The 22,977-nt window shown below is 46.1% G+C and overlaps 1 protein-coding gene across 1 annotated transcript; it reads left to right on the top strand.

Moving 5' to 3' along the window:
- Positions 1-7,494: 7,494 nt before the first annotated feature.
- Positions 7,495-20,357, top strand: LOC144605601 (embryonic pepsinogen-like). Its single transcript, XM_078421040.1, has 9 exons — positions 7,495-7,550; positions 10,096-10,258; positions 11,908-12,025; positions 14,292-14,410; positions 15,528-15,727; positions 16,572-16,691; positions 17,268-17,412; positions 18,748-18,846; positions 20,037-20,357. The coding sequence occupies exons 1-9, from the start codon at positions 7,495-7,497 to the stop codon at positions 20,181-20,183; spliced, it is 1,167 nt and encodes a 388-aa protein (XP_078277166.1). The 3' UTR covers positions 20,184-20,357.
- Positions 20,358-22,977: the final 2,620 nt, after the last annotated feature.

Below are 22,977 nucleotides of genomic sequence, written 5' to 3'. Positions count from 1 at the left end.
GGGCGGCCGCCATTGGTGGAGCGGGAGCACGTGGCTACTGGCTGGGTGAGGTCACGTGGGGCGTGGGGCGGTGACGTCACCTTGTCCCTTATTTGGGAGTGAGAAAGTTGGCAACCCCATGTTCTGTGTTCTATCCGTTTTGGGTGGTAGAGTGATGCTTTTCAGAAGGGAAAGAGACAGTGGCGGAGTGGTAGAGTTGCTGCCTTACAGCGCCAGAGACCCAGCTTAATCGGTTTCTGACCATTGTAAATTGTCTATGATGGAACTGATGTCCAGTGTAGATGGGAAAGTGGGACAACATCGAACTCGTGTGAATGGGTGATTGTTGGCCAGCGTGGACCCGATGGGCCGAAGGTCCTGTTTCATTGCTGTATCACTGAAGTAACCGAAACTAAACTGTATCCTGTACTTCCTTGAGCTTTAACCTGGATTTTCAGAGGGCTTGTTTAACTCAGGCATTCTTGGCAAGGCCAGCAGCACAATCAAGGACCAGTCTCACCCCGGTCACTCCCTCTTCTCCCCTCTCCCATCGGGCAAGAGGTACAGAAGTGTGAAAACGCACACCTCCAGATTCAGGGACAGTTTCTTCTCAGCTGTTATCAGGCAACTGAACCGTCCTCTCACCAACGAGAGAGTGGTCCTGACCTCCCATCTACCTCATTGGAGACCCTCGGACTATCTTTATCATATCATCATATCATATCATATATATACAGCGCGGAAACAGGCCTTTTCGGCCCACCAAGTCCGCGCCGCCCAGCGATCCCCGCACATTAACACTATCCTACACACACCAGGGACAACTTTTTTTACATTTACCCAGTCAAATTAACCTAAATACCCGTACGTCTTTGGAGTGTGGGAGGAAACCGAAGATCTCGGAGAAAACCCACGCAGGTCACGGGGAGAACGTACAAACTCCTTACAGTGCAGCACCCGTAGTCAGGATCGAACCTGAGTCTCCGGCGCTGCATTCGCTGTAAAGCAGCAACTCTACCGCTGCGCTACCGTGCTGACTTTATCTTCTATTAAACGTTATTCCCTTTTTCCTATAACTGTATACTGTGGATGCCGTGATTCTAATCATGTACAGACTTTTCTCTGACCCGATAGCACGCAACAAAAATACACACAAAAAAACAAACTCAACTAGTTTAGGACATAGGTTTAAGATGAAGGGGAAAAGATTTAATAGGAATCTGAGGGGTAACCTTTTCACACAGAGGGTGGTGGGTGTATGGAACAAGCTGCCGGAAGAGGTAGTTGAGGCAGGGACTATTGCAAGGTTTAAGAAACAGTTATACAGGTATATGGATAGGACAGGTTTGGTGGGATATGGACCAAACGCAGGCAAGTTGAACTAGTGTGGATGGGACATGTTGGCCAGTGTGGGCAAGTTGGACCGAATGGCCTGTTTCCACACTGTATCACTCTATGACTCTAAACTAAACTAAAAACTGAACTCAACTAAAACTTCTTCTTTAAACTTGCCCCTCTCAATTTAAAGATAGACACGAGGTTGGAGTAACTCAGCGGGTCAGGCAGCATCTCTGGAGGACATGGATGGACACAAAGTGCTGGAGTAACTCAGCGGGTCAGGCAGCATCTCTGGAGGACATGGATGGACACAAAGTGCTGGAGTAACTCAGCGGGTCAGGCAGCATCTCTGGAGGACATGGATGGACACAAAGTGCTGGAGTAACTCAGCGGGTCAGGCAGCATCTCTGGAGAGAAGGAATAGGTGACGTTTCAGGTCGAGACCCTCCTTCAGATTCCGACCCGAAACATCACCCACTCCTTCTCTCCAGAGATGCTGCCTGTCCTGCTGAGTTACTCCAGCACTTTTTGTCCATCTTCGGTGTATACCAGCACCTGCAGTTCCTTCCTACACATTTTATCCTCTCAACTAAAAGCTAAGCCCTCTAATCCTTGACATTTCCACCGCGGGGAAAGAGGTTCTGACTGTCCACCCCTGTCTCTGCCTCTCGTAATTTTATATATAATTTAGAAACTTATGAAGGTCAGCCACAAACATTCCTGGTTTGATTGTCCTTGAGGAAGGATGGCAGACAAAACATGTTCTAATTATCATCAGCTGATGCTTTTAAATATTAAGATGAAAGATTAAGTACCTCTCACTGATATGAAAACCACTAGCACATTTGTAAAAAGATAACATTTAGATGTAGTTTGAACTGGCACACAGTTGGTCAAATACAAACCAGGCATGTGATGGAGTTTGTTCTTGTGGAAACTTGTCCAGTTTAGAGATTTAGCACGAAAACAGGCCCTTCGGCCCACCGGGTCCGCGCCGACCAGCGATCCCCACGATCGTACACGCACTAGGGGCGATTTCTACTTTCACCAAGCCAATTAACCTACAAACCTGCACGTCTTTGGAGTGTGGGAGGAAACCGAAGATCTCGGAGAAAACCCGTGCAGGTCACGGGGAGAACATACAAACCCCGTACAGACGGCGCCCGTAGTCGGGATCGAACCCTGATCTCCGGCACTGCATTCGCTGTAAGGCGGCAACTCTACCGCTGCGCTACCTTTCACGAGATATACCTCAAACATTAGTTCTAAAACCGCACAAAAGAATATGGAAGGTTTGGAAGGAGATAATGACCAAATTCTGGAGCAACATAGCAAGGAGACTGTGCAGGATGAAACTACAGATGCTGGTTTAAACCGAAGACAGGCACAAAAAGCTGGAGTAACTCAGCGGGTCAGGCAGCATCTCTGGAGAAAAGGAATAGGTGACGTTTCGGGTTGGAACCCTTCTTCAGATTGAAAGATAGAGAAGGATCTCTCTTTACCTTTCAGTCTGAAGATGAGTTCTGACCTAAAATGTCAACAATTCCTTGTCTCTAGAAGATTTCCAAGGATGTTGCCAGGACTCGAGGGCCGGAGCTACAGGGAGAGTTTGAGCAGGCTGGGACTCTATTCCTTGGAGCGAAGGAAGATGAGGGGTGATTATCTAGAGGTGTACATCTATATCTCTCATTGCCCTTTCCTCTGACTTTCAGTCTGAAGAAGGGTCTCGACCCAAAACGTCACCCATTCCTTTTCTCCAGAGATGCTGTCTGACCTGCAGAGTTACTCCAGATTTTTGTGTCGACCTTCAGCATGGAAACAGGCCTTTCGGCCCAACTTGCCCATACCAACCAGAATGCCCCATCTATAATCGTCCCACTTGCCCATGTTTGAAACATATCCCTCTACCCCTTTTTAGTTCAGAGATACAGTGCGGGATAAAAGGACGTACCTTTAGAAAGGAGACGAGGAGGAATTTCTTTAGTCAGAGGGTGGTGAATCTGTGGAATTCATTGCCACAGACGGCTGTGGAGGCCGAGTCAATGGGTATATTTATGCCGGAGGTTGATAGATTCTTGATTAGTGCGGGTGTCAGGGGTTATGGGGAGAAGGCAGGAGAATGGGGTTAACATAGAAACATAGAAACATAGAAAATAGGTGCAGGAGTAGGCCATTCGGCCCTTCGAGCATGCACCGCCATTCAATATGATCATGGCTGATCATCCAGCTCAGTAACCTGTACCTGCCTTCTCTCCATACCCCCTGATCCCTTTAGCCATAAGGGCCACATCTAACTCCCTCTTAAATATAGCCAATGAACTGGCCTTAACTACCTTCTGCGGCAGAGAATTCCACAGACTCACCATTCTCTGTGTGAAGAAATGTTTTCTCATCTCGGTCCTAAAAGACTTTGCCCTTATCCTTAAGCTGTGACCCCTGGTTCTGAACTTCCCCAACATCGGGAACAATCTTCCCGCATCTAGCCTCTCCAACCCCTTAAGAATTTTATATGTTTCAATAAGATCCCCCCTCAGTCTTCTAAATTCCAGCGAGTATAAGCCGAGTCTATCCAATCTTTCTTCATATGAAAGTCCTGCCATCCGAGGGATCAATCTGGTGAACCTTCTCTGTACTCCCTCTAAGGCTAGAATGTCTTTCCTCAGATTAGGAGACCAAAACTGTACACAATACTCCAGGTGTGGTCTCACCAAGGCCCTGTACAACTGCAGCAGAACCTCCCTGCTCCTATACTCAAATCCTCTTGTTATGAATGCTAACATACCATTCACTTTCTTCACTGCCTGCTGCACCTGCACGCTTGCTTTCAATGACTGGTGCACCATGACACCCAGGTCACGTTGCATCTCCCCTTTTCCTAATTGGCCACCATTCAGGTAATACTCTGCTTTCCTGTTCTTGCCGCCAAAGTGGATAACCTCACATTTATCCACATTATATTGCATCTGCCATGCATTTGCCCACTCTCCTAATCTATCCAAGTCACTCAGCAGCCTCCGAGCATCCTCCTCGCAGCTAACACTGCCACCCAGCTTCGTGTCATCCGCAAACTTAGAGATGTTGCATTCAATTCCCTCGTCCAAATCATTAATATATATTGTAAATAACTGGGGTCCCAGCACTGAGCCTTGCGGTACCCCATTAGTCACTACCTGCCATTCCGAAAAGGACCCGTTTATTCCTACTCTTTGCTTCCTGTCCACCAACCAATTCTCTATCCACCTCAACACTGAACCCCCAATACCATGTGCTTTAAGTTTGTACCCCAATCTCCTATGTGGGACCTTGTCGAAGGCCTTCTGAAAGTCCAGATATAACACATCGACTGGTTCTCCCTTATCCACTCTACTAGTTACATCCTCGAAAAATTCTATAAGATTCGTCAGGCATGATTTGCTTTTCATAAATCCATGCTGACTTTGTCCGATGATTCCACCACTTTCCAAATGTGATGCTATCACATCTTTAATAACTGACTCTAGCATTTTCCCCACTACCGATGTTAGGCTAACTGGTCTATAATTCCCCGTTTTCTCTCTCCCTCCCTTTTTAAAAAGTGGGGTTACATTAGCTACCCTCCAGCCCTCAGGAACTACTCCAGAATCTAAAGAGTTTTGAAAAATTATCACTAATGCATCCACTATTTCTGAGGGAGAGATAGATCAGCCATGATTGAATGGCAGAGTAGACACAATGGGCCGAATGGCTTAATTTTGCTCCTATGATTTATGAACTTATGAACTTATGAACAGGCTCCTCAGTCCACCAGTGACCCCAAGCCACTGATCATCATTAGCAGCTCAACCTGACGAAAGTGGTGTCATTTTGTTTGTTTTTGTGCCCGAACATTTTAAAGCCAAGTTATGTCCAGCAGCACTCTCCAATCAAGAAAAATCATTGTGATTAGAAACTTACTTCAAAAGATGTTTAAGAAAATAACTGCAGATGCTGGTACTAATCGAAGGTATTTAATCACAAATTGCTGGAGTAACTCAGCAAGTCAGGCAGCATCTCAGGAGAGAAGGAATGGGTGACCCGAAACGTCACCCATTCCTTCTCTCCTGAGATGCTGCCTGACCTGCTGAGTTACTCCAGCATTTTGTGAATAAATACCTTCAAAAGATGTTTATGTCTATAGTTGAAAACTATAGAAATGCAATGTGATTGTGAAGTCTTTCCAAGAAATTTGTAAGATTTAGTTCAAAGAGAGTTGAGAGAGTTTAGCACGGGAACAGGCCCTTCAGCCCACCGAGTCCACCATCAACCGTTTACCCTAGTTCCATGCTATCCCACTTTCCCATCCACTCCGTACACACTAGGAAGGGGACATTTTACAATCAACCCACAAACCCCCACGTCTTTGGGATACGGGTGAAACCGCAGCACCCGGAGGAAACCCACAAGGTTACAGGGAGAACGTGCAAACTCCACGCAGTCAGCACCCGAGGTCGGGATTGAACCCAGCGCTGTGAGGCAGCGGCTCTACCCGCTGCACCACTGTGCCGCCCTAAATTTGATTTGCCGATGTGAAATATGCTGAGAGAGGAGACTGCAGATGCTAGAATCTTGAACAAAGCACAAAGTACTGGAGTAACTCAGCGGGTCAGACAGCATCTGTGGAAGGGAATGGACAGGCAGTTCTGAAGAAGTGTCCCGACCTGAAATGTCATCTGTCCATGCCCTTCCACAGATGCTGCCTGACCCGCTGAGTTCCTCCAGCACTTTGTTTTTTTGTGTAAAACACGCTGGAGGTATCAAGGAAGGTCATTTTTGCTGCCAATTATTTTGTTTCCATTGTCATCTGAGATCAGGTGCAGGGCTATAACACAATACAAAATATGTACTTTTGTGAAGGTCATGCAAAGTTGTACACCTTATCGAATAAATGTGCACTTGGCCTGATTTTCCTTTGTTGACCGATGGAGCTGTTGCAAATGAACTTACAAATTTGATAACCATCCAGTTTGGTTAAGTATTTTCAGAGCGTTTCAATACCCTTGAGAATATTAGAAACAATAGTTCCAAATGGTTCATCCTGCACATAGTTTAGAGTTACAGCGCGTAAAACAGGCCCTTCAGCCCACTGAGTCCGCGCCGACCAGCGATCCCCGCACACGAACACTATCCTACACACACTAGGGACAATTTACAATTAGACCAAGCCAATTAACCTACAAACCTGAATGTCTTTGGAGTGTAGGAGGAAACCGGAAATCCTGGAGAAAACCCACGCGGGTCACGGGGAGAACGTACAAACTCTGTACAGATAGCGCCCGTAGTCGGGATCGAACCCGGGTCCCTGGAAAGAGGTACAGAAGTGTGAAAACGCCTGGGCGGCGCCATTGGTGGAGGGGAAAACGCGCCCGCTGGCTGGGTGAGGTCAAGTGGGGCACGGGCCGGTGACGTCCCACCTTGTCCCGTATTTGGGAGTGAGGAAGTTGGCAACCCTACACTCATCCCATTCACTAAAGATAGACATAAAAAGCAGGAGTAACTCAACAGGACAGGCAGCATCTCTGGAGAGAAGGAATGGCTGACGTTTCTGGTCAAGACCCTTCTTCAGACTCCACCCGAAACGTCACCCATTCCTTCTCTCCAGAGATGCTGCCTGTCCCGCTGAGTTACTCCAGCTTTTTGTGTCTGTTTATCTTTGGTTTGAACCAGCATCTGTAGTTCCCTCTTACACATCCCATTTACTAGTTCCACGCATTAAGTCTGGAGTGTCTAAGCAGGAGATATGGACATTCACATTGGCCGAAGCATCAAAGATTACCTCCAACATTGTTCATTACCTCCAACATTACATCCAACATTATAGTTCACTTACAGTACCTGTCTATGCATATGTAAAAAAAACATTTCATTGTTTTTCACCACTGTTTTCTTAACCCAATTTCTGATTGTGTTATCTTTTATAAAGCTTATCTTTCATTCCACACCACTTAACCTACTTACAAACCAACTTGTATCATTCACATTGAGGACTGTCCTTAATAAGAGAGATTATATGCGAGATAAACTAATCACGAGGACTTTACCATGAACTCTACTCATGTTGAATGATGGAATCTGTGTCCATGTGACCTGGGTTCGTCGGGTATAAATATTGTGGCTCAGAAGCCAGACCTCAGATTCTGCAAAGAGTCCAACTGATTGAACATGAAGTTGTTGATCTTCGCTCTTGTGTGCATTCAGCTCTCCGATGCCTTGTTCAGGTAGGACGATCTTATACCTCGAACGAGATATGGGACTAAATTCAGGTTTATCAGAATGATGCCTGGATTGGTGCGGCTCGGTGGCACAGCGGTAGAGCTGTTGCCTCACAGCGCCAAGACCCGGGTCCAATCCTGACCGCGGTTGTTTGTCTGAATGTTCTCCCCGTGACCTGCGTGGGATTTCTCCGAGATCCTCGGTTTCCTCCAACACTCCAAAGACGTGCAAGTTTTGCAGGTTAATTGGCTTGGGATAAATGTAAATAATTGTCCCTAGTGTGTGTAGGGTGGTGTTAATGTGCGGGGATCGCCGGTCGGTGCAGACTCGGTGGGCCGAAGGGCCTGTTGCCGCACTGTACCTCCAAATTAAACTAAATGAGAGGGTGTTAGCGACATGGGGGAGTTGGATAAACTTGGATTGTTTTCTCTGGAACGCTGGAGTTGCAGGGAGACCTGATAGAAGTTTATAAAATGAAGAGAGGCAGAGATAGGGCAGACAGTCAGAACCTATTTTCCAGGGAGGAGACATCAAACACTGGAAGGCATAGTTTTAAGATGAGAGGGGCAAAGTTTAAAGGAGTTCTGCGGGAAAACGTTTTCACACCGAGGGTGGTGGGTGACTGGAACATGCTGCTGGGGTGGTGGTGGATGGCAGATACGATAGTGACATTTAAGAGACCTTTGAATAAGCACAGAGGGTGGCAGCGGTAGAGTTGCTGCCTCACAGCGCCGGAGACCCGGGTTCCATCCTGACTGCGGGTGCTGTCTGTACGGAGTTTGCACGTTCTCCCCGTGACCACGTGGGTTTTCTCCAGCAGCTCCGGTTTCCTCCCGCACTCCAAAGACGTGAAGGTTTGTAGGTTAATTGCTTTGGTAAAATTGTAAATTGTGCCTAATGTGTGGGACAGTGCTAGTGTACGGGGTGATCACTGGTCAGCACGCACTCGGTGGGCCGAAGGGCCTGCTTCCATGTGGCATCTCTAAAAGTCTAAAGTAAATTTGCACGGATATGCAGGGAATGGAAGCATATGGACAATGTACCGGCAGAGAAGAGTTGGTCTTGGCATCATGTTTAGCACGGGCATTGTGGGCCGAAGGGCTTGTTCCTGTGCTGCACTGTGCAATGTTCTATGTTTAAGGAACAATAATGGTTGATGCATTTCAGTTCAGTTTAGTTGTCACGTGTACCGAGGTACAGTGAAAAGCTTTTTGTTGCGTGCTAACCAGTCAGCAGAAAGACAATACGTGATTCCAATCATGTAGCGGTCATAGCCTCGGAACTAAAGGATGTTCTTTTAGGAAGGAGATGAGGAAGAATTTCTTCAGTTAGAGAGAGGGTGGTGAATCTGTGGAATTCTTTGCCACAGAAGGCTGTGGAGGCCAAGTCAGTGGATATATTTAAGGCAGAGATAGATAGATTCTTGATTAGTATGGGTGTCAGGGATTATGGGGAGAAGGCAGGAGAATGGGGTTAGGAGGGAGAGATAGATCAGCCATGATTGAATGGCGGAGTAGACTTGATGGGCCGAATGGCCTAATTCTGCTCCTGTCACTTATGAACATTTACAGTGTATGGGATAACAGTATTTTAAATAAAAAGTGTGTGCAAAATCTGCCAAGGAGCATTAAAACAACAGAACTGAGTTAATAGAACAGTTTGTTGTCGGCTTAACTTCAACAGCACAGTATCCCTGGACAATCAGTACCATCAGACATTTAAACATTTAATGCAGTGAGTTTGAATTTCTCGTGGATCAGAAAGGGTTAAAGGCAGCACAGTTTATAAACTCATGGATATCAGGGTTAAGGTGAAAGAGCGATCACAGAATTTTCAGATGCGCACACACAGTTCCCAGTCACGTTAAAAAAAAATCTATTTGCAGATGAATTAGAAATTCAGACCGCTGATTTTGTGAAATGATATAAGAAAATAACTGCAGATGCTGGTACAAATCGAAGGTATTTATTCACAAAATGCTGGAGTAACTCAGCAGGTCAGGCAGCATCTCAGGAGAGAAGGAATGGGTGACGTTTCGGGTCGAGACCCTTCTTCAGGGCTTCAGAGTTAGTTACGGTCACAAGGCAACGGGACCCTATTAACCAGGATGACAAGATATTAATTTGTTAGCAAATGTGCTCTGCATGGATCGCATGTGACCTGATGACTATCGAGCCGTTCGCAGAATACAGATACATGATAAAGGGAATAACGTTTAGATAAGGACTGAGAGGAGGGAAAACCATTTCACCCAGAGAGTCGTGAATCTGTGCAATTCTCTGCCACCGAAGGCAGTGGAGGCCAATTCACTGGATGTTTTCAAGAGAGAGTTAGATAGAGCTCTTCAGGCTAATGGAATCAAGGGATATGGGGAGAAAGCAGGAACGGGGTACTGATTGTGGATGATCAGCCATGATTGAATGGCGGTGCTGGTTCAAAGGGCGGATTGGCCTACACCTGCACCTGTTTTTCTATGTTTCCGTGTTTTCTATAAGGGTATAATGCTCGGGTGTAGGAATAACCTTCCTAACTTGCTTCCCACATTCACAGGGTTCCCCTGATCAAGGGGCTATCTGGCCGGGAGATTCTTCGGGAGAAGGGATTACTGGAAGACTTCCTGAAGGACAATCCTTCTGATCCCTGCTCAAAGTTTGAAGGTCTCACTGGCGTATCCTCCCTGGCTTCCACTGAACCAATGGCCAACTTCCTGGATGTAAGTTATTCCTGACTTTTATAAATGGAAGTGTGTGGGGAAAGGCACACTTTACTTACAGCCCGGTGGTATGAATATTGATCTCTCTAACTACAAGTAACCCCTGCACTTCCCCTCTCTCCATCCCTCCCCCACCCAAGTCACACCAGCTTCTCGTTCTCACCCAGCAAACAGCTGACAATGGCGTTTCCTTTATCACCGTTACTTTTTTGCATATCTTTCATTCATTTGTTCTACATCTCACCCCTTCACCGTCTATATCCCTCGTTTCCCTTTCCCCTGAGTCTCAGCCTGAAGAAGGGTCTCAGTCAGAAATGTCGCCCATTCCTTTCCTGTCCCGCTGAGTTACTCCAGCATTTTGTCTATCCAGTGTAAACCAGCATCTGCAGTTCCTTCCCACACTTTGCTTCTTTCCTCTCTGCAGAGTTGTGGGCCAGACCATCACGCAAACCAACCTCCCTTCCATTGACTCCATCTACACCTCACGCTGCCTCGGCAAGACCAGCAGCATAATCAAGGACCAGTCTCACCCCGGTTACTCCCTCTTCTCCCCTCTCCCATCAGGGAAAAGGTACAGAAGTGTGAAAACGCACACCTCCAGATTCAGGGACAGTTTCTTCCCAGCTGTTATCAGGCAACTGAACCGTCCTACCACAACCAGAGAGCGGTCCTGAACTGCTATCTACCTCTTTGGTGACACTCGGACTATCCTTGATCGGACTTTGCCTTGCACTAAACGTTATTTCCTTATCATGTATCTGTACACTGTGAACGGCTCGATTGTAATAATGTATAGTCATAGAGTTATAGAGTCATAGAGTCATGCAGCATGGAAACAGGCCTATAGGCCCAACTTGCCCACGCCGACCAACAAAAGTCTGTTCACTGAAGCTAGACACAAAAGCTGGAGTAACTCAGCGGGACAGGTGCCTTTTTGTGTCTATCTTCGGTTTAAACCAGCATCTGCAGTTACTTCTTTCACAATAGTCATTTCACTGACTGGAAAGCACAAAACTCTTTTCACTGTACCTCGGAACACGTGACAATAATAAATTAAACGTTGGCCTCCGAGTGCTCCGGTTTCCTCCCACTTTCCAAATCTGTGCATGTTTGTAGGTTAATTGGCTTCTGTAAATTGTCCCTGGTGTGCAGGATAGTGCTAGTGTGTGGACTTTGGTGGTGAGAGAGTCCTGTATCCACGCTGCATGCATCCCGAAACTAAACTAAGCTAAACTAAACTAAAAGATGCTGGAGACACTCAGCAGGGCAGGGAGCATGTGTGGAAAGAGAGACGGGCTTCATATTTCAGTTTGATGTGGAAAGCTGCGGATGTTGTCAGACCTGGGTTCCATCCTGACCTCGGATGCTGTCTGTGTGGAGTTTGCACGTTTTCCCAGGTTGCTCCGGTTTCCTCCCACACCCCAAAGATGTGTGTGGGGTTTGTAGATTAATTGGCCCTCTGTGAAATTGGCCCTCCCTAGTGTGCAGGCAGTGGACACAGGGGATGTGCACTGGATCATGTAGGACTGGTGTGAAGGGGTGATCCATCGCTGGTCGGCGCGGACATGGTGGGCTGATGCACAGACTCTGTGCTGACTTTCCATGTTGTGAATCTAAAACTAAATCTCTCGTTTGTTTTTTGCTGCCAGATGTCTTATTATGGAGTTATCAGCATCGGCAGTCCTCCACAAAGCTTCACAGTCATCTTTGACACTGGCTCATCCAATCTCTGGGTTCCTTCCGTCTATTGCAAAGCAACTCCTTGCAGTAAGTCAATGTTCCCTGCTGCCAGATGTATTTGAAGTTTTACTCGTGCCCTGTGATTCCTCACGGCGGCACGGTGGCGCAGTGGTAGAGTTGCTGCTTTACAGCGCTCACAGCGCCCAGAGACCCGGGTTCAATCCCGACTAAGGGTTCTTAGTTCTTGGTTCTTGGTGCTTGTCTGTACGGAGTTTGTACGTTCTCCCCGTGACCCGCGTGGGGTTTTCTTCAAGATAACCATATAACCATATAACAACTACAGCAGGGAAACAGGCCCGTCCGGCCCTACCAGTCCACGCCGACCACTGTCCCTGACCTAGTCTCATCTACCTGCACTCAGACCATAACCCTCCAATCCCCTCCCATCCATATACCTATCCAATTTACTCTTAAATAATAAAATCGAGCCAGCCTCCACCACTTCCACCGGAAGCCCATTCCATACAGCCACCACCCTCTGAGTAAAGAAGTTACCCCTCATGTTACCCCTAAACTTTTGTCCCTCAATTCTGAAGCTATGTCCCCTTGTTGGAATCTTCCCCACTCTCAAAGGGAAAAGCCTACCCACGTCAACTCTGTCCGTCCCTCTCAAAATTTTAAAAACCTCTATCAATTCCCCCGTCAACCTTCTACGCTCCAAAGAATAAAGACCCAACCTGTTCAACCTCTCTCTGTAGCTTAAGTGCTGAAACCCAGGCAACATTCTACTAAATCTCCTCTGTACCCTCTCCATTTTGTCGACATCCTTCCTATAATTTGGCGACCAGAACTGCACACCATACTCCAGATTCGGCCTCACCAATGCCCTGTACAATTTTAACATTACATCCCAACTTCTATACTCGATGCTCTGATTTATAAAGGCAAGCATACCAAACGCCTTCTTCACCACCCTATCCACATGAGATTCCACCTTCAGGGAACAATGCACAGTTATTCCCAGATCCCTCTGTTCCACTGCATTCCTCAATTCCCTACCATTTACCCTGTACGTCCTATTTTGATTTGTCCTACCAAAATGCAGCACCTCACACTTATCAGCATTAAACTCCATCTGCTATCTTTCAGCCCACCCTTCCAAAAGGCCCAAGTCTCTCTGTAGACTTTGAAAATCTACCTCACTATCAACTACTCCACCTATCTTAGTATCATCTGCATATTTACTAATCCAATTTGCCACACCATCATCCAGATCATTAATGTAAATGACAAACAACAGTGGACCCAACACAGATCCTTGGGGTACTCCACTAGACACTGGCCTCCAACCTGACATACAATTGTCAACCATTACCCTCTGGTATCTCCCATTCAGCCATTGTTGAATCCATCTTGCAACCTCACTATTAATACCCAACGATTTAACCTTCTTAATCAACCTTCCATGTGGAACCTTGTCAAATGCCTTACTGAAGTCCATATAGACAACATCCACAGCCTTGCCCTTATCAATTTCCCTGGTAACCTCTTCAAAAAATTCAAGAAGATTAGTCAAACATGACCTTCCAGGCACAAATCCATGTTGACTGTTTCTAATCAGGCCTTGTTTATCCAAATAATTATATATATTGTCCCTAAATATCTTTTCCATTAATTTTCCCACCACAGACGTCAAACTAACTGGTCTATAATTGCTAGGTTTACTTTTAGAATTGCTCGGTTTCCTCCCACACTCCAAAGGCGTACATTGTCCCTAGTGGGTGTAGGATGGTGTTAGTGTGCGGGGATCGCTGGTCGGCACGGACCTGATGGGCCGAAGGGCCTGTTTCTACGCTGTGTCTCTAAACAAAACTAATTCCTGATTAAATCCGTACGTAATTCCTTACACTCCGTCTGCCAAGGCCTGCCTGCAGGATCTCCTGGTGGCTAAACATTCTAAATCCCCTTCCCATTCCCACACTCACCTTTCTATCCTGGGTCTCCTCCACTGTCAGAGTGAGCCCCCACACAAGCTGGTGGAACAGCATGGGCAGCTTACACCCCAGCCAAGATAGACACAAAACGCTGGAGTAACCGAGCGGGTCAGGCAGCATCTCTGGAGAAAAAGGATAAGTGATGTTTTGGGTCAGGACCCTTCTTCAGACTCTCCCGACCTGAAACGTTACCTATCCATGTCCTCCAGAGATGCTGCCTGACCTGCTGAGTTACTCCAGCACTTTGTGTCTACCGACCAAGAGGTCCTATCTACGCTCGTCCCTCCTGCCCGCGTGATGTTACGTTATGCTGAAACCTTTTTTTCATTTAAACGGAAGAAACTGATGTCTCTTTTCAGTGAACCACCGCAGATTCGACCCGTCCGACTCGTACACCTACCGTTCCTACAACCAGCGAGTGTCCATCCAATACGGAACTGGCAGCATGACTGGAATACTAGGATACGACACACTGAAAGTAAGTCGATTTCAATCCTCACCATGTCACTCCGAGTTCAGTCAAGAGTGTTTAATTATGGACAATAGTCAATAGACAATAGGTGCAGGAGTAGGCCATTCGGCCCTTCGAGCCATTCAATGTGATCATGGCTGATAATTCTCAATCAGTACCCCGTTCCTGCCTTCTCCCCATACCCCCTGACTCCGCTATCCTTAAGAGCTCTATCTAGCTCTCTCTTGAATGCATTCAGAGAACTGGCCTCCACTGCCTTCTGAGGCAGAGAATTCCACAGATTCACAACTCTCTGACTGAAAAAGTTTTTCCTCATCTCCGTTCTAAATGGCCTACCCCCTATTCTTAAACTGTGGCCCCTTGTTCTGGACTCCCCCAACATTGGGAACATGTCTGGTTTGGCTCAGCCACCAAGCACGACATCCGGAGGCTGCAACGGATCGTTCGTTCAGCCGAGAAGGTTGTTGGCTGCAACCTTCCCCCCATTGACAAACTGTACACTGCAAGGGCCAGGAAGCGAGTGGGCAAGATCACCTCTGACCCCTCTCACCCTGGTCATAAATTCTTCGAAGCACTTCCCTCTGGAAGGCGACTCCGGACTGTCAAAGCAGCCACAGCCAGACATAAAAACAGTTTTTATCCACGAGCAGCAGCTCTACTCAATAACCAAAGGTCTGTCCCCTCCTTTTGCTCTGGTATTTTATTTCACTCACACGTTTAAACTATAATGTTGTATTCTTAATGATTTAATGTTTTATGCTTTATTCGTAATTGTTTACTGTGTGTTCGTGCTGTTACTTGCGAGCAGAGCACCAAGGCACATTCCTTGTATGTGTACATACTTGGCCAATAAACTTGTTCAATTCAATTCAATTCAATGTACTGGCAATGGTTTATCTTAGATAGACACAAAAAGCTGGAGTAACTTCAGCGGGACAGGCAGCATCTTGGGAGAGAAGGAATGGGTGACGTTTCGGGTCGAGACCCTCCTCCAGACATGCTGCCTACCTTTGTCTCTTTGTGTCTACCTTCGGTGTAAACCGGCACCTGCAGTTCCTTCCTACGCAGTGATAGGTGGATACAGGATAACTCCAATTAAATTCTCTCGATCTTGACCCTTTAGGTTTCAGACATCACCATCCAAGGCCAGGAATTGGGTTTGAGCTTAACTGAACCAGGCGGATTCTTTACCCATTGCAAATTTGATGGCATCTTGGGCATGGGCTACCAGTCTCTTTCTGCTGAGGGCGCCACAACTGTGCTACACAACATGATCTCTCAGCATGTGCTCGAGGAGCCCCTCTTCTCCGTCTACTTGACCAGGTCAGTGTCTTCCCGCGTAAATACGGTCGCGTCTTCGATGACTGAGCGTACCTTTAGAACGGAGATGAGGAGGAATTTCCTTAGTCAGAGGGTGGTGAATCTGTGGAATTCGTTGCCACAGACGGCCGTGGAGGCCAAGTCATTGGGTATTTTTAAGGTGGAGATGAACAGGTTCTTGATCAGTGCGGGTGTCAGGGTCATGAGGAGAAGGCAGGAGAATGGGGTTGAGAGGGAAAGATAGATCAGCCACGATTGAATGATGGAGCAGACCTGATGGGGCCAAATGGCCTAATTCTGCTCCTACCACTAATGGTCCGATGAATTTATGAACAAAGTTTCATAAGAGTGCAGTGTTGTCCTGACTTTAGAAGCCGCTTGTCCTGACATACCAATCCTCTCCTCCATCCACCGCCATCTTATAGTTTCACTTGGAGGTCTGAACATTGTATGAATGGGGTTAGGAGGGAGGGAGAGATAGATCAGCCATGATTGAATGGTGGAGTGTACTTGATGGGCCGAATGGCCCAATTCTGCCCCTATTACTTATGGCCTTTTGCCATAGAAGATAGTTCAATTGGGGGGGGGGGGGGGGGGGAAGAAGAAAGGTGGAACTGGAGCAAGGGGGGGGGGGGAGAAAGAAGAACCTAGCACGGGATACTTTGAACCTTTGTCCGCGCCCGTTATGTGGTACCTCTTTGCATACCTTGGGCATGGAAGCAAAGAACCTGTGATTTGTGATTTGTCACATATGATAATAAAGTATTCATTCATTAATTCACAAATTGATTCTTTGGGTGTCCTTAGATGATGCTGAGCTATTATTATTCCAAACATTGTTTTACAGAGAGGTTGGTGAGTCTGGAAGTGAAATTATCTTTGGTGGAGTCGACCCCAGCCATTACCAAGGCCCAATTAACTGGGTGCCTGTCACACATCAAGCTTACTGGCAAATCGAGATCCAAAGGTATGTGCTCGCAAATCTCCAACTAACACAATGTTGAGAGCAGCTCATCGCCCATTGGCCTTCAAAGATTAACTACATTAACAGGCGGCTCGGTGGCACAGCATTAGAGTTGCTGCCTCACAGCGCCAGAGACCTGGGTTCCATCCTGACCACGGGTGCTGTCGGTACGGAGTTTGTACGTTCTTCCCGTGACCCGCGTGGGTTTTCTCCAGGTGCTCCGGTTTCCTCCCACACTCCAAAGACGTGCAGGTTTGTAGGTTCATTGGCCTCTGCAAATTGCCCCCAGTGTGTAGGATAGAACTAGTGTACGGCTGATCACTGGTCTGCATGGATTCAGTGGGCCGAAGGGCCTGTTTCCCCGTTGCATCTCTGAACTAAATCTAACGTTCTATAATTAGGTTGATGGATAGGAAAGATTTAGAGGGATATGGGCCAAAAAAGGGTAAGTGGAACTAGCGTAGATGGGGCACCTTGGTCAGCATGGACCAGTTGGGTCAAGGGCCCTGTATCTCATGACTCCATAACCTGGTAGGTTTGGCCAGTTTTTGACTAAATCAATGTGTGTTTCTCCCTCAGTGTGACCATCAATGGGCAGGTTGTGGCTTGCAGTGAGGGCTGCCCCGCCATTATAGATACGGGCACCTCCCTCCTTGTTGGACCCAGCACAGCCATCAACAACATCCAACAAGGAATCGGAGCCAATCCTGGTAGCTATGGCCAGGTACAGTCCATTCTCCACTCACCTGTACTCTGCATGCTCCCTTAAATGTGGCAGACAGTCAGCAACATGTTCAATCCATTCAACTCAATCAGTTTAGATGTTTAGTACAGCTTACTTTGCTTTACTTCCGATTACTTTATTATAGATTTGTTTACATTAATTTAAGTTTAGTATAGTTTAGATTAGTTTAGCATATAGTATAGTTTAGATTAGTTTAGCATAGTTTAGTATAGTTTAATTAGTTAGCATAGTCCAGTATAGATTAGTATAGTTTAGAATAGTTTAGCATAGTTTAGTATAGTTTTGTGTAGTTTAGATTAGTTTAGCATAGTTTAGTATAGTTTAGTATAGTTTAGCAGAGTTTAATTTTGTTTAGATTAGTTTAGTATTGTTTAGTTTAGATTATTTTAGATTAGTTTAATATAGATTAGTTTTGTATAGTTTAGATTAGTTTTGTATAGTTTAGATTAGTTTTTGATGTTTAGATTAAATTAGATTTGTTTAGTTTAGTATAGTATAGTTTGAGTTTAGATTAGTTTAGGTTAGTTGAGTTTAGATGAGATTAGTTTAGTTTATATAGTTTACTTGGGTTTAGATTGGTTTAGTTTCTATAAGTTTTTTGTTTCCTAGTTTTTAGTTGACTTTCCTCAGACCCTATGCAGGCATGACCAAGCACAGACTGGGCCATCGTTTCCCTGAACACCTTCGCTCAGTCCGCCTTGGCCGACGTTGCAGGCATGACCAAGCACAGACTGGGCCATCGTTTCTCTGAACACCTTCGCTCAGTCCGCCTTGGCCTATGTGATCTCCCGATTACCAAACACTTTAACTCCCCCACCCATTCCCACACTGACCTTTCTGTCCCGGGCTTCCTCAAATGCAAATTGGAGGAACAGCACCTCATATTTCTCTTGGGCAGCTTACACCCCAGCTGTATGAACATTGACTTCTCTAACTTCAAGTACCCCTTGCTTCCCCTCTCTCTCCGTCCCTCCCACACCCAAGTCGTCGTACTAGTTTCACTGTCGTCCTGTTGAGTTTCACTGTCTGTATAACTCGTTATCACCCGGTCCACAGCCAACAATGGATCATTGTGGGCTCCGCATTTTCCTTGATCATCGATGCTGGCTTTGATTTGTTCTTTTCACACCTTTTGTTCATTTGTTCTTTGTACCTTTTAATGCCCCCAGTTTCCCTCTCCCCTGACTCTCAGTCAGAAGGGACTCGACCCGAAAAACGCCACCTACTCTGTTCCTCTGGAGATGCTGCCTGACCCACTGAGTTACCCCAGCTTTTTGTGTCTATGATCTGAACAATGTTGCCCTTGTCTTTCAGTACTCCATAAACTGCAATGATATCGGCAGCATGCCTGATGTGGTCTTCACCATCAATGGTTATGAGTTTAATCTTCCTGCCTCTGCCTACTCACTCAAGGTATGTCACTGGACTCCGTATGATATTAAGTGATTTTTCTCGGACGACTTAAATATGTTCATGAGTTCATAAGTACTAGGCGCAGAATAGGCCCATCAAGTCCACTATGCCATCCAATCATGGCTGATCTATCTCTCCCTCCTAACCCCATTCTCCTGCCTTCTCCCCATCACCCCTGACACCCGTACTAATCAAGAATTTGTCAGTCTCCGCCTTAAAAATATCCACTGCCTTGGCCTCCCCGGCCATCTGCTGCGATGAATTCCGCAGATTCACCACCCTCTGGCCAAAAAAATCCTCCTCATCTCCTTTCCCCATCTCCTGTTGTACCGGTCACTCCAGACTAGACTGTGGACCTGCTGCTAATTGCTTTCCATCTCAAGGGGCAAGGGGGACCCAGCGTGGGGGGACCGCCAAGAGGGGGGGTGGTAGGGCGGGGGAGAACAAAGGAGGACCTGGTGCGGGATACTTTGTAACTTTGTCCACGCCCTTTATGTGGCGACTATTTGCATACTGTAGGGACGCAAAACAAAGAATTTCACTGTGACTTTTCACATGTGACAATAAAATATCCATTCAAACACTTATTCATTCATTCATTCACTCATTAATTCAATCATTGACTGATTCACTCATTGATTGATTGATTGATTCATTGATTCATTCATTCATTCAGTCATTCATTCATTCATTCTCCCATGCCTTCATTCATTCATTCATTCATTCATTCATTCATTCACCCATTCATTCATTGATTCATTCACTCATTCATTCACTCATTCATTCACCCATTCATTCATTGATTCATTCACTCATTGATTCATTCGTTCATTGATTGATTGATTGATTGAATGATTGATTGATTGATTCGTACATTCATTTATTTATTCACTTATACATTCACTCTTCCATTCACTCATTCATTCATTCATTCATTCATTCATTCATTCATTCACTCATTCATTCATTCATTCGTTCACTCATTCATTCACCCATTCATTCATTGATCCATTAACTCATTCATTCATTCGTTCATTGATTGATTGATTGATTCATTCATTCATTTATTTATTCACTCATACATTCATTCATTCACTCTTTCATTCACCCATTCATTCATTGATCCATTCACTCATTCATTCATTCGTTCATTGATTGACTGATTGATTGATTGGTTTATTCTCCCACAGCAAACCTACTACAACCAGGTTACCTGCATGAGCGGATTTAGTGCTTCCGGTAGCAACCTCTGGATTCTGGGCGACGTCTTCATCGGCGAGTACTACTCCATCTTTGACCGTGGAAACAACCGCGTGGGTCTGGCCAAGGCCGTCTAACTCTCCCGTCCACCAACCCATTGAAGATCCAGCCCCATTCAACTTGACTGCAGCCAGATCGCTGATCCCCAGAGCAGCACCACGGGCTCACCATGCCACCCAGTATCAAAGATCACGATGTCACTTTCCGATGTGCGATGCTGAAGATACTCTATTGACAGCTTAGAGTTCAGTGACGATCTTGTCCAAGCTTTAATTGAAGGGAGAAAAGAAAAGAAAATTGGAAGAAATGATGCCGTATAGATGGGATCTGTAAACAGCCATTAATGAATGTTGGGTTGGACTGGCAATGGGATCGTTGATATCCTGTAATTATTTCTGCTCTCTGATTCCATAGCTTTCCTTTCTCATTCCTTGCTTGGTACAGCTGTGACTTTCCATAATTCAATCCAAAACCATGCTCATTGAGCTCATTAATGGTGATCTAGGAATCACGCAGCATGTTATCCTCTCCTGTGAAATGTTCTGTTATTAAATAGTCCTTGAAAATGTTCAATAAAATGGAATAATGAAACGCATATCATCAGACTTTCAGTCCCTTTCTTCATGTCAGTTTGTACGTGTGAGGTCGGGCTCAACTCACCCAAACATTGCACTAAAGTTAGACACAGAGTGCTGGAGTGACTCAGTGGGTCAGGCAGCATCTCTGGAGAACATGGATAGGTGACGTTTCACAGAGTGCTGGAGTGACTGTGGGTCAGGCAGCATCTCTGGAGAATATGGATAGGTGACGTTTCACAGAGTGCTGGAGTAACTCAGTGGGTCAGGCAGCATCTCTGGAGAACATTGATAGACACAAAGTGCTGGAGTAACTCAGCGGGTCAGGCAGCATCTGTGGAGAACATGGATAGGTGACATTTCACAGAGTGCTGGAGTAACTCAGTGGGTCAGGCAGCATCTCTGGAGGACATGGATGGACACAAAGTGCTGGAGTAACTCAGCGGGTCAGGCAGCATCTCTGGAGAGAAGGAATAGGTGACGTTTCAGGTCGAGACCCTTCTTCAGATTCCGACCCGAAACGTCACCCACTCCTTCTCTCCAGAGATGTTCTAATTATCATCGGCTGATGCTTTTAAATATTAAGATCAAAGATTAAGTACCTCTCACTGATATAAAAACCACTAGCACATTTGTAAAAAGATAACATTTAGATGTAGTTTGAACTGGCACACAGTTGGTCAAATACAAGCCAGGCATGTGATGGAGTTTGTTCTTGTGGAAACTTGTTCAGTTTAGAGATTTAGCACGAAAACAGGCCCTTCGGCCCACCGGGTCCATGCCGACCAGAAATCCCCGCATATTAACACAAACGTACACACACTAGGGGCGATTTCTACACTCTCCAAGCCAATTAACCTACAAACCTGCACGTCTTTGGAGTGTGGGAGGAAACCGAAGATCTCGGAGAAAACACCCGCAGATCACGGGGAGAATGTACAAACTCCGTATAGACGGCGCCCGTGGTCGGGATCGAACCCTGATCTCTGGCACTGCATTCGCTGTAAGGCAGCAACTCTACCGCTGCACTACCTTTTAATTGAGATACCTCAAACATTAGTTCTAAAACCTCACAAAAGAATATGGAAGGTTTGGAAGGTGTGATATCATGAGAGGTAGAGTCATAGAGGGGAGATACTTTCCTCCCGGTGGATAGACAATAGACAATAGGAGCAGGAGTAGGCCATCCGGCCCTTCGAGCCAGCACCGCCATTCAATGTGATCATGGCTGATCATTCTCAATCAGTACCCCGTTCCTGCTTTCTCCCCATACCCCCTGACTCCGCTATCCTTAAGAGCTCTATCTAGCTCTCTCTTGAATATATTCAGAGAATTGGCCTCCACTGCCCTCTGAGGCAGAGAATTCCACAGATTCACAACTCTCTGACTAAAAAAGTTTTTCCTCATTTCTGTTCTAAATGGCCTACCCCTTATTCTTAAACTGTGGCCCCTGGTTCTGGACTCCGCCAACATTGGGAACATGTTTCCTGCCTCTAACATGTCCAACCCCTTAATAATCTTATACGTTTCGATAAGATCTCCTCTCATCCTTCTAAATTCCTGTGTATACAAACCTAGTCGCTCCAGTCTTTCAACATATGACAGTCCCGCCATTCCGGGAATTAACTTAGTAAACCTACGCTGCACGCCCTCAATAGCAAGAATATCGTTCCTCAAATTTGGAGACCAAAACTGCACACAGTACTCCAGGTGCGGTCTCACTAGGGCCCTGTACAACTGCAGAAGGACCTCTTTGCTCCTATACTCAACTCCTCTTGTTATGAAGGCCAACATTCCATTGGCTTTCTTCACTGCCTGCTGTACCTGCATGCTTCCTTTCAGTGACTGATGCACTAAGACACCCAGATCACGTTGTACGTCCCCTTTTCCTAACTTGACACCATTCAAATAATAATCTGCCTTCCTATTCTTACCACCAAAGTGGATAACCTCACACTTATCTACATTAAACTGCATCTGCCATGCATCTGCCCACTCACACAACCTGTCCAAGTCACCCTGCAACCTCATAGCATCTTCCTCACAGTTCACACTGCCACCTAGCTTTGTATCATCGGCAAATTTGCTAATGGTACTTTTAATCCCTTCATCCAAGTCATTGATGTATATTGTAAATAGCTGCGGTCCCAACACCGAGCCTTGCGGTACCCCACTAGCCACTGCCTGCCATTCTGAAAGGGACCCATTTATCCCCACTCTTTGCTTTCTGTCTGTCAACCGACTTTCTATCCATGTCAGTACCCTACCTCCAATACCATGTGCTCTAATTTTGCCC

The sequence above is a fragment of the Rhinoraja longicauda genome, chromosome 24 (genome assembly GCF_053455715.1).
Source record: "Rhinoraja longicauda isolate Sanriku21f chromosome 24, sRhiLon1.1, whole genome shotgun sequence".
Lineage (NCBI taxonomy): Eukaryota > Metazoa > Chordata > Chondrichthyes > Rajiformes > Arhynchobatidae > Rhinoraja > Rhinoraja longicauda.
The sequence above is the reverse complement of the archived record's forward strand: the minus strand, read 5'-3'. Positions and strand labels throughout refer to the sequence as shown.

What these genes read in the sequence shown, in the direction of transcription:
- LOC144605601 (XM_078421040.1), top strand. Translation starts at nt 7,495, where the DNA reads ATGAAGTTGTTGATCTTCGCTCTTGTGTGCATTCAGCTCTCCGATGCC. An exon ending in CAATGGCCAACTTCCTGGAT is followed by an intron (nt 10,259 to 11,907) that starts GTAAGTTATTCC and finishes TTTTGCTGCCAG; the next exon opens with ATGTCTTATTATGGAGTTAT. An exon ending in TTGCAAAGCAACTCCTTGCA is followed by an intron (nt 12,026 to 14,291) that starts GTAAGTCAATGT and finishes GTCTCTTTTCAG; the next exon opens with TGAACCACCGCAGATTCGAC.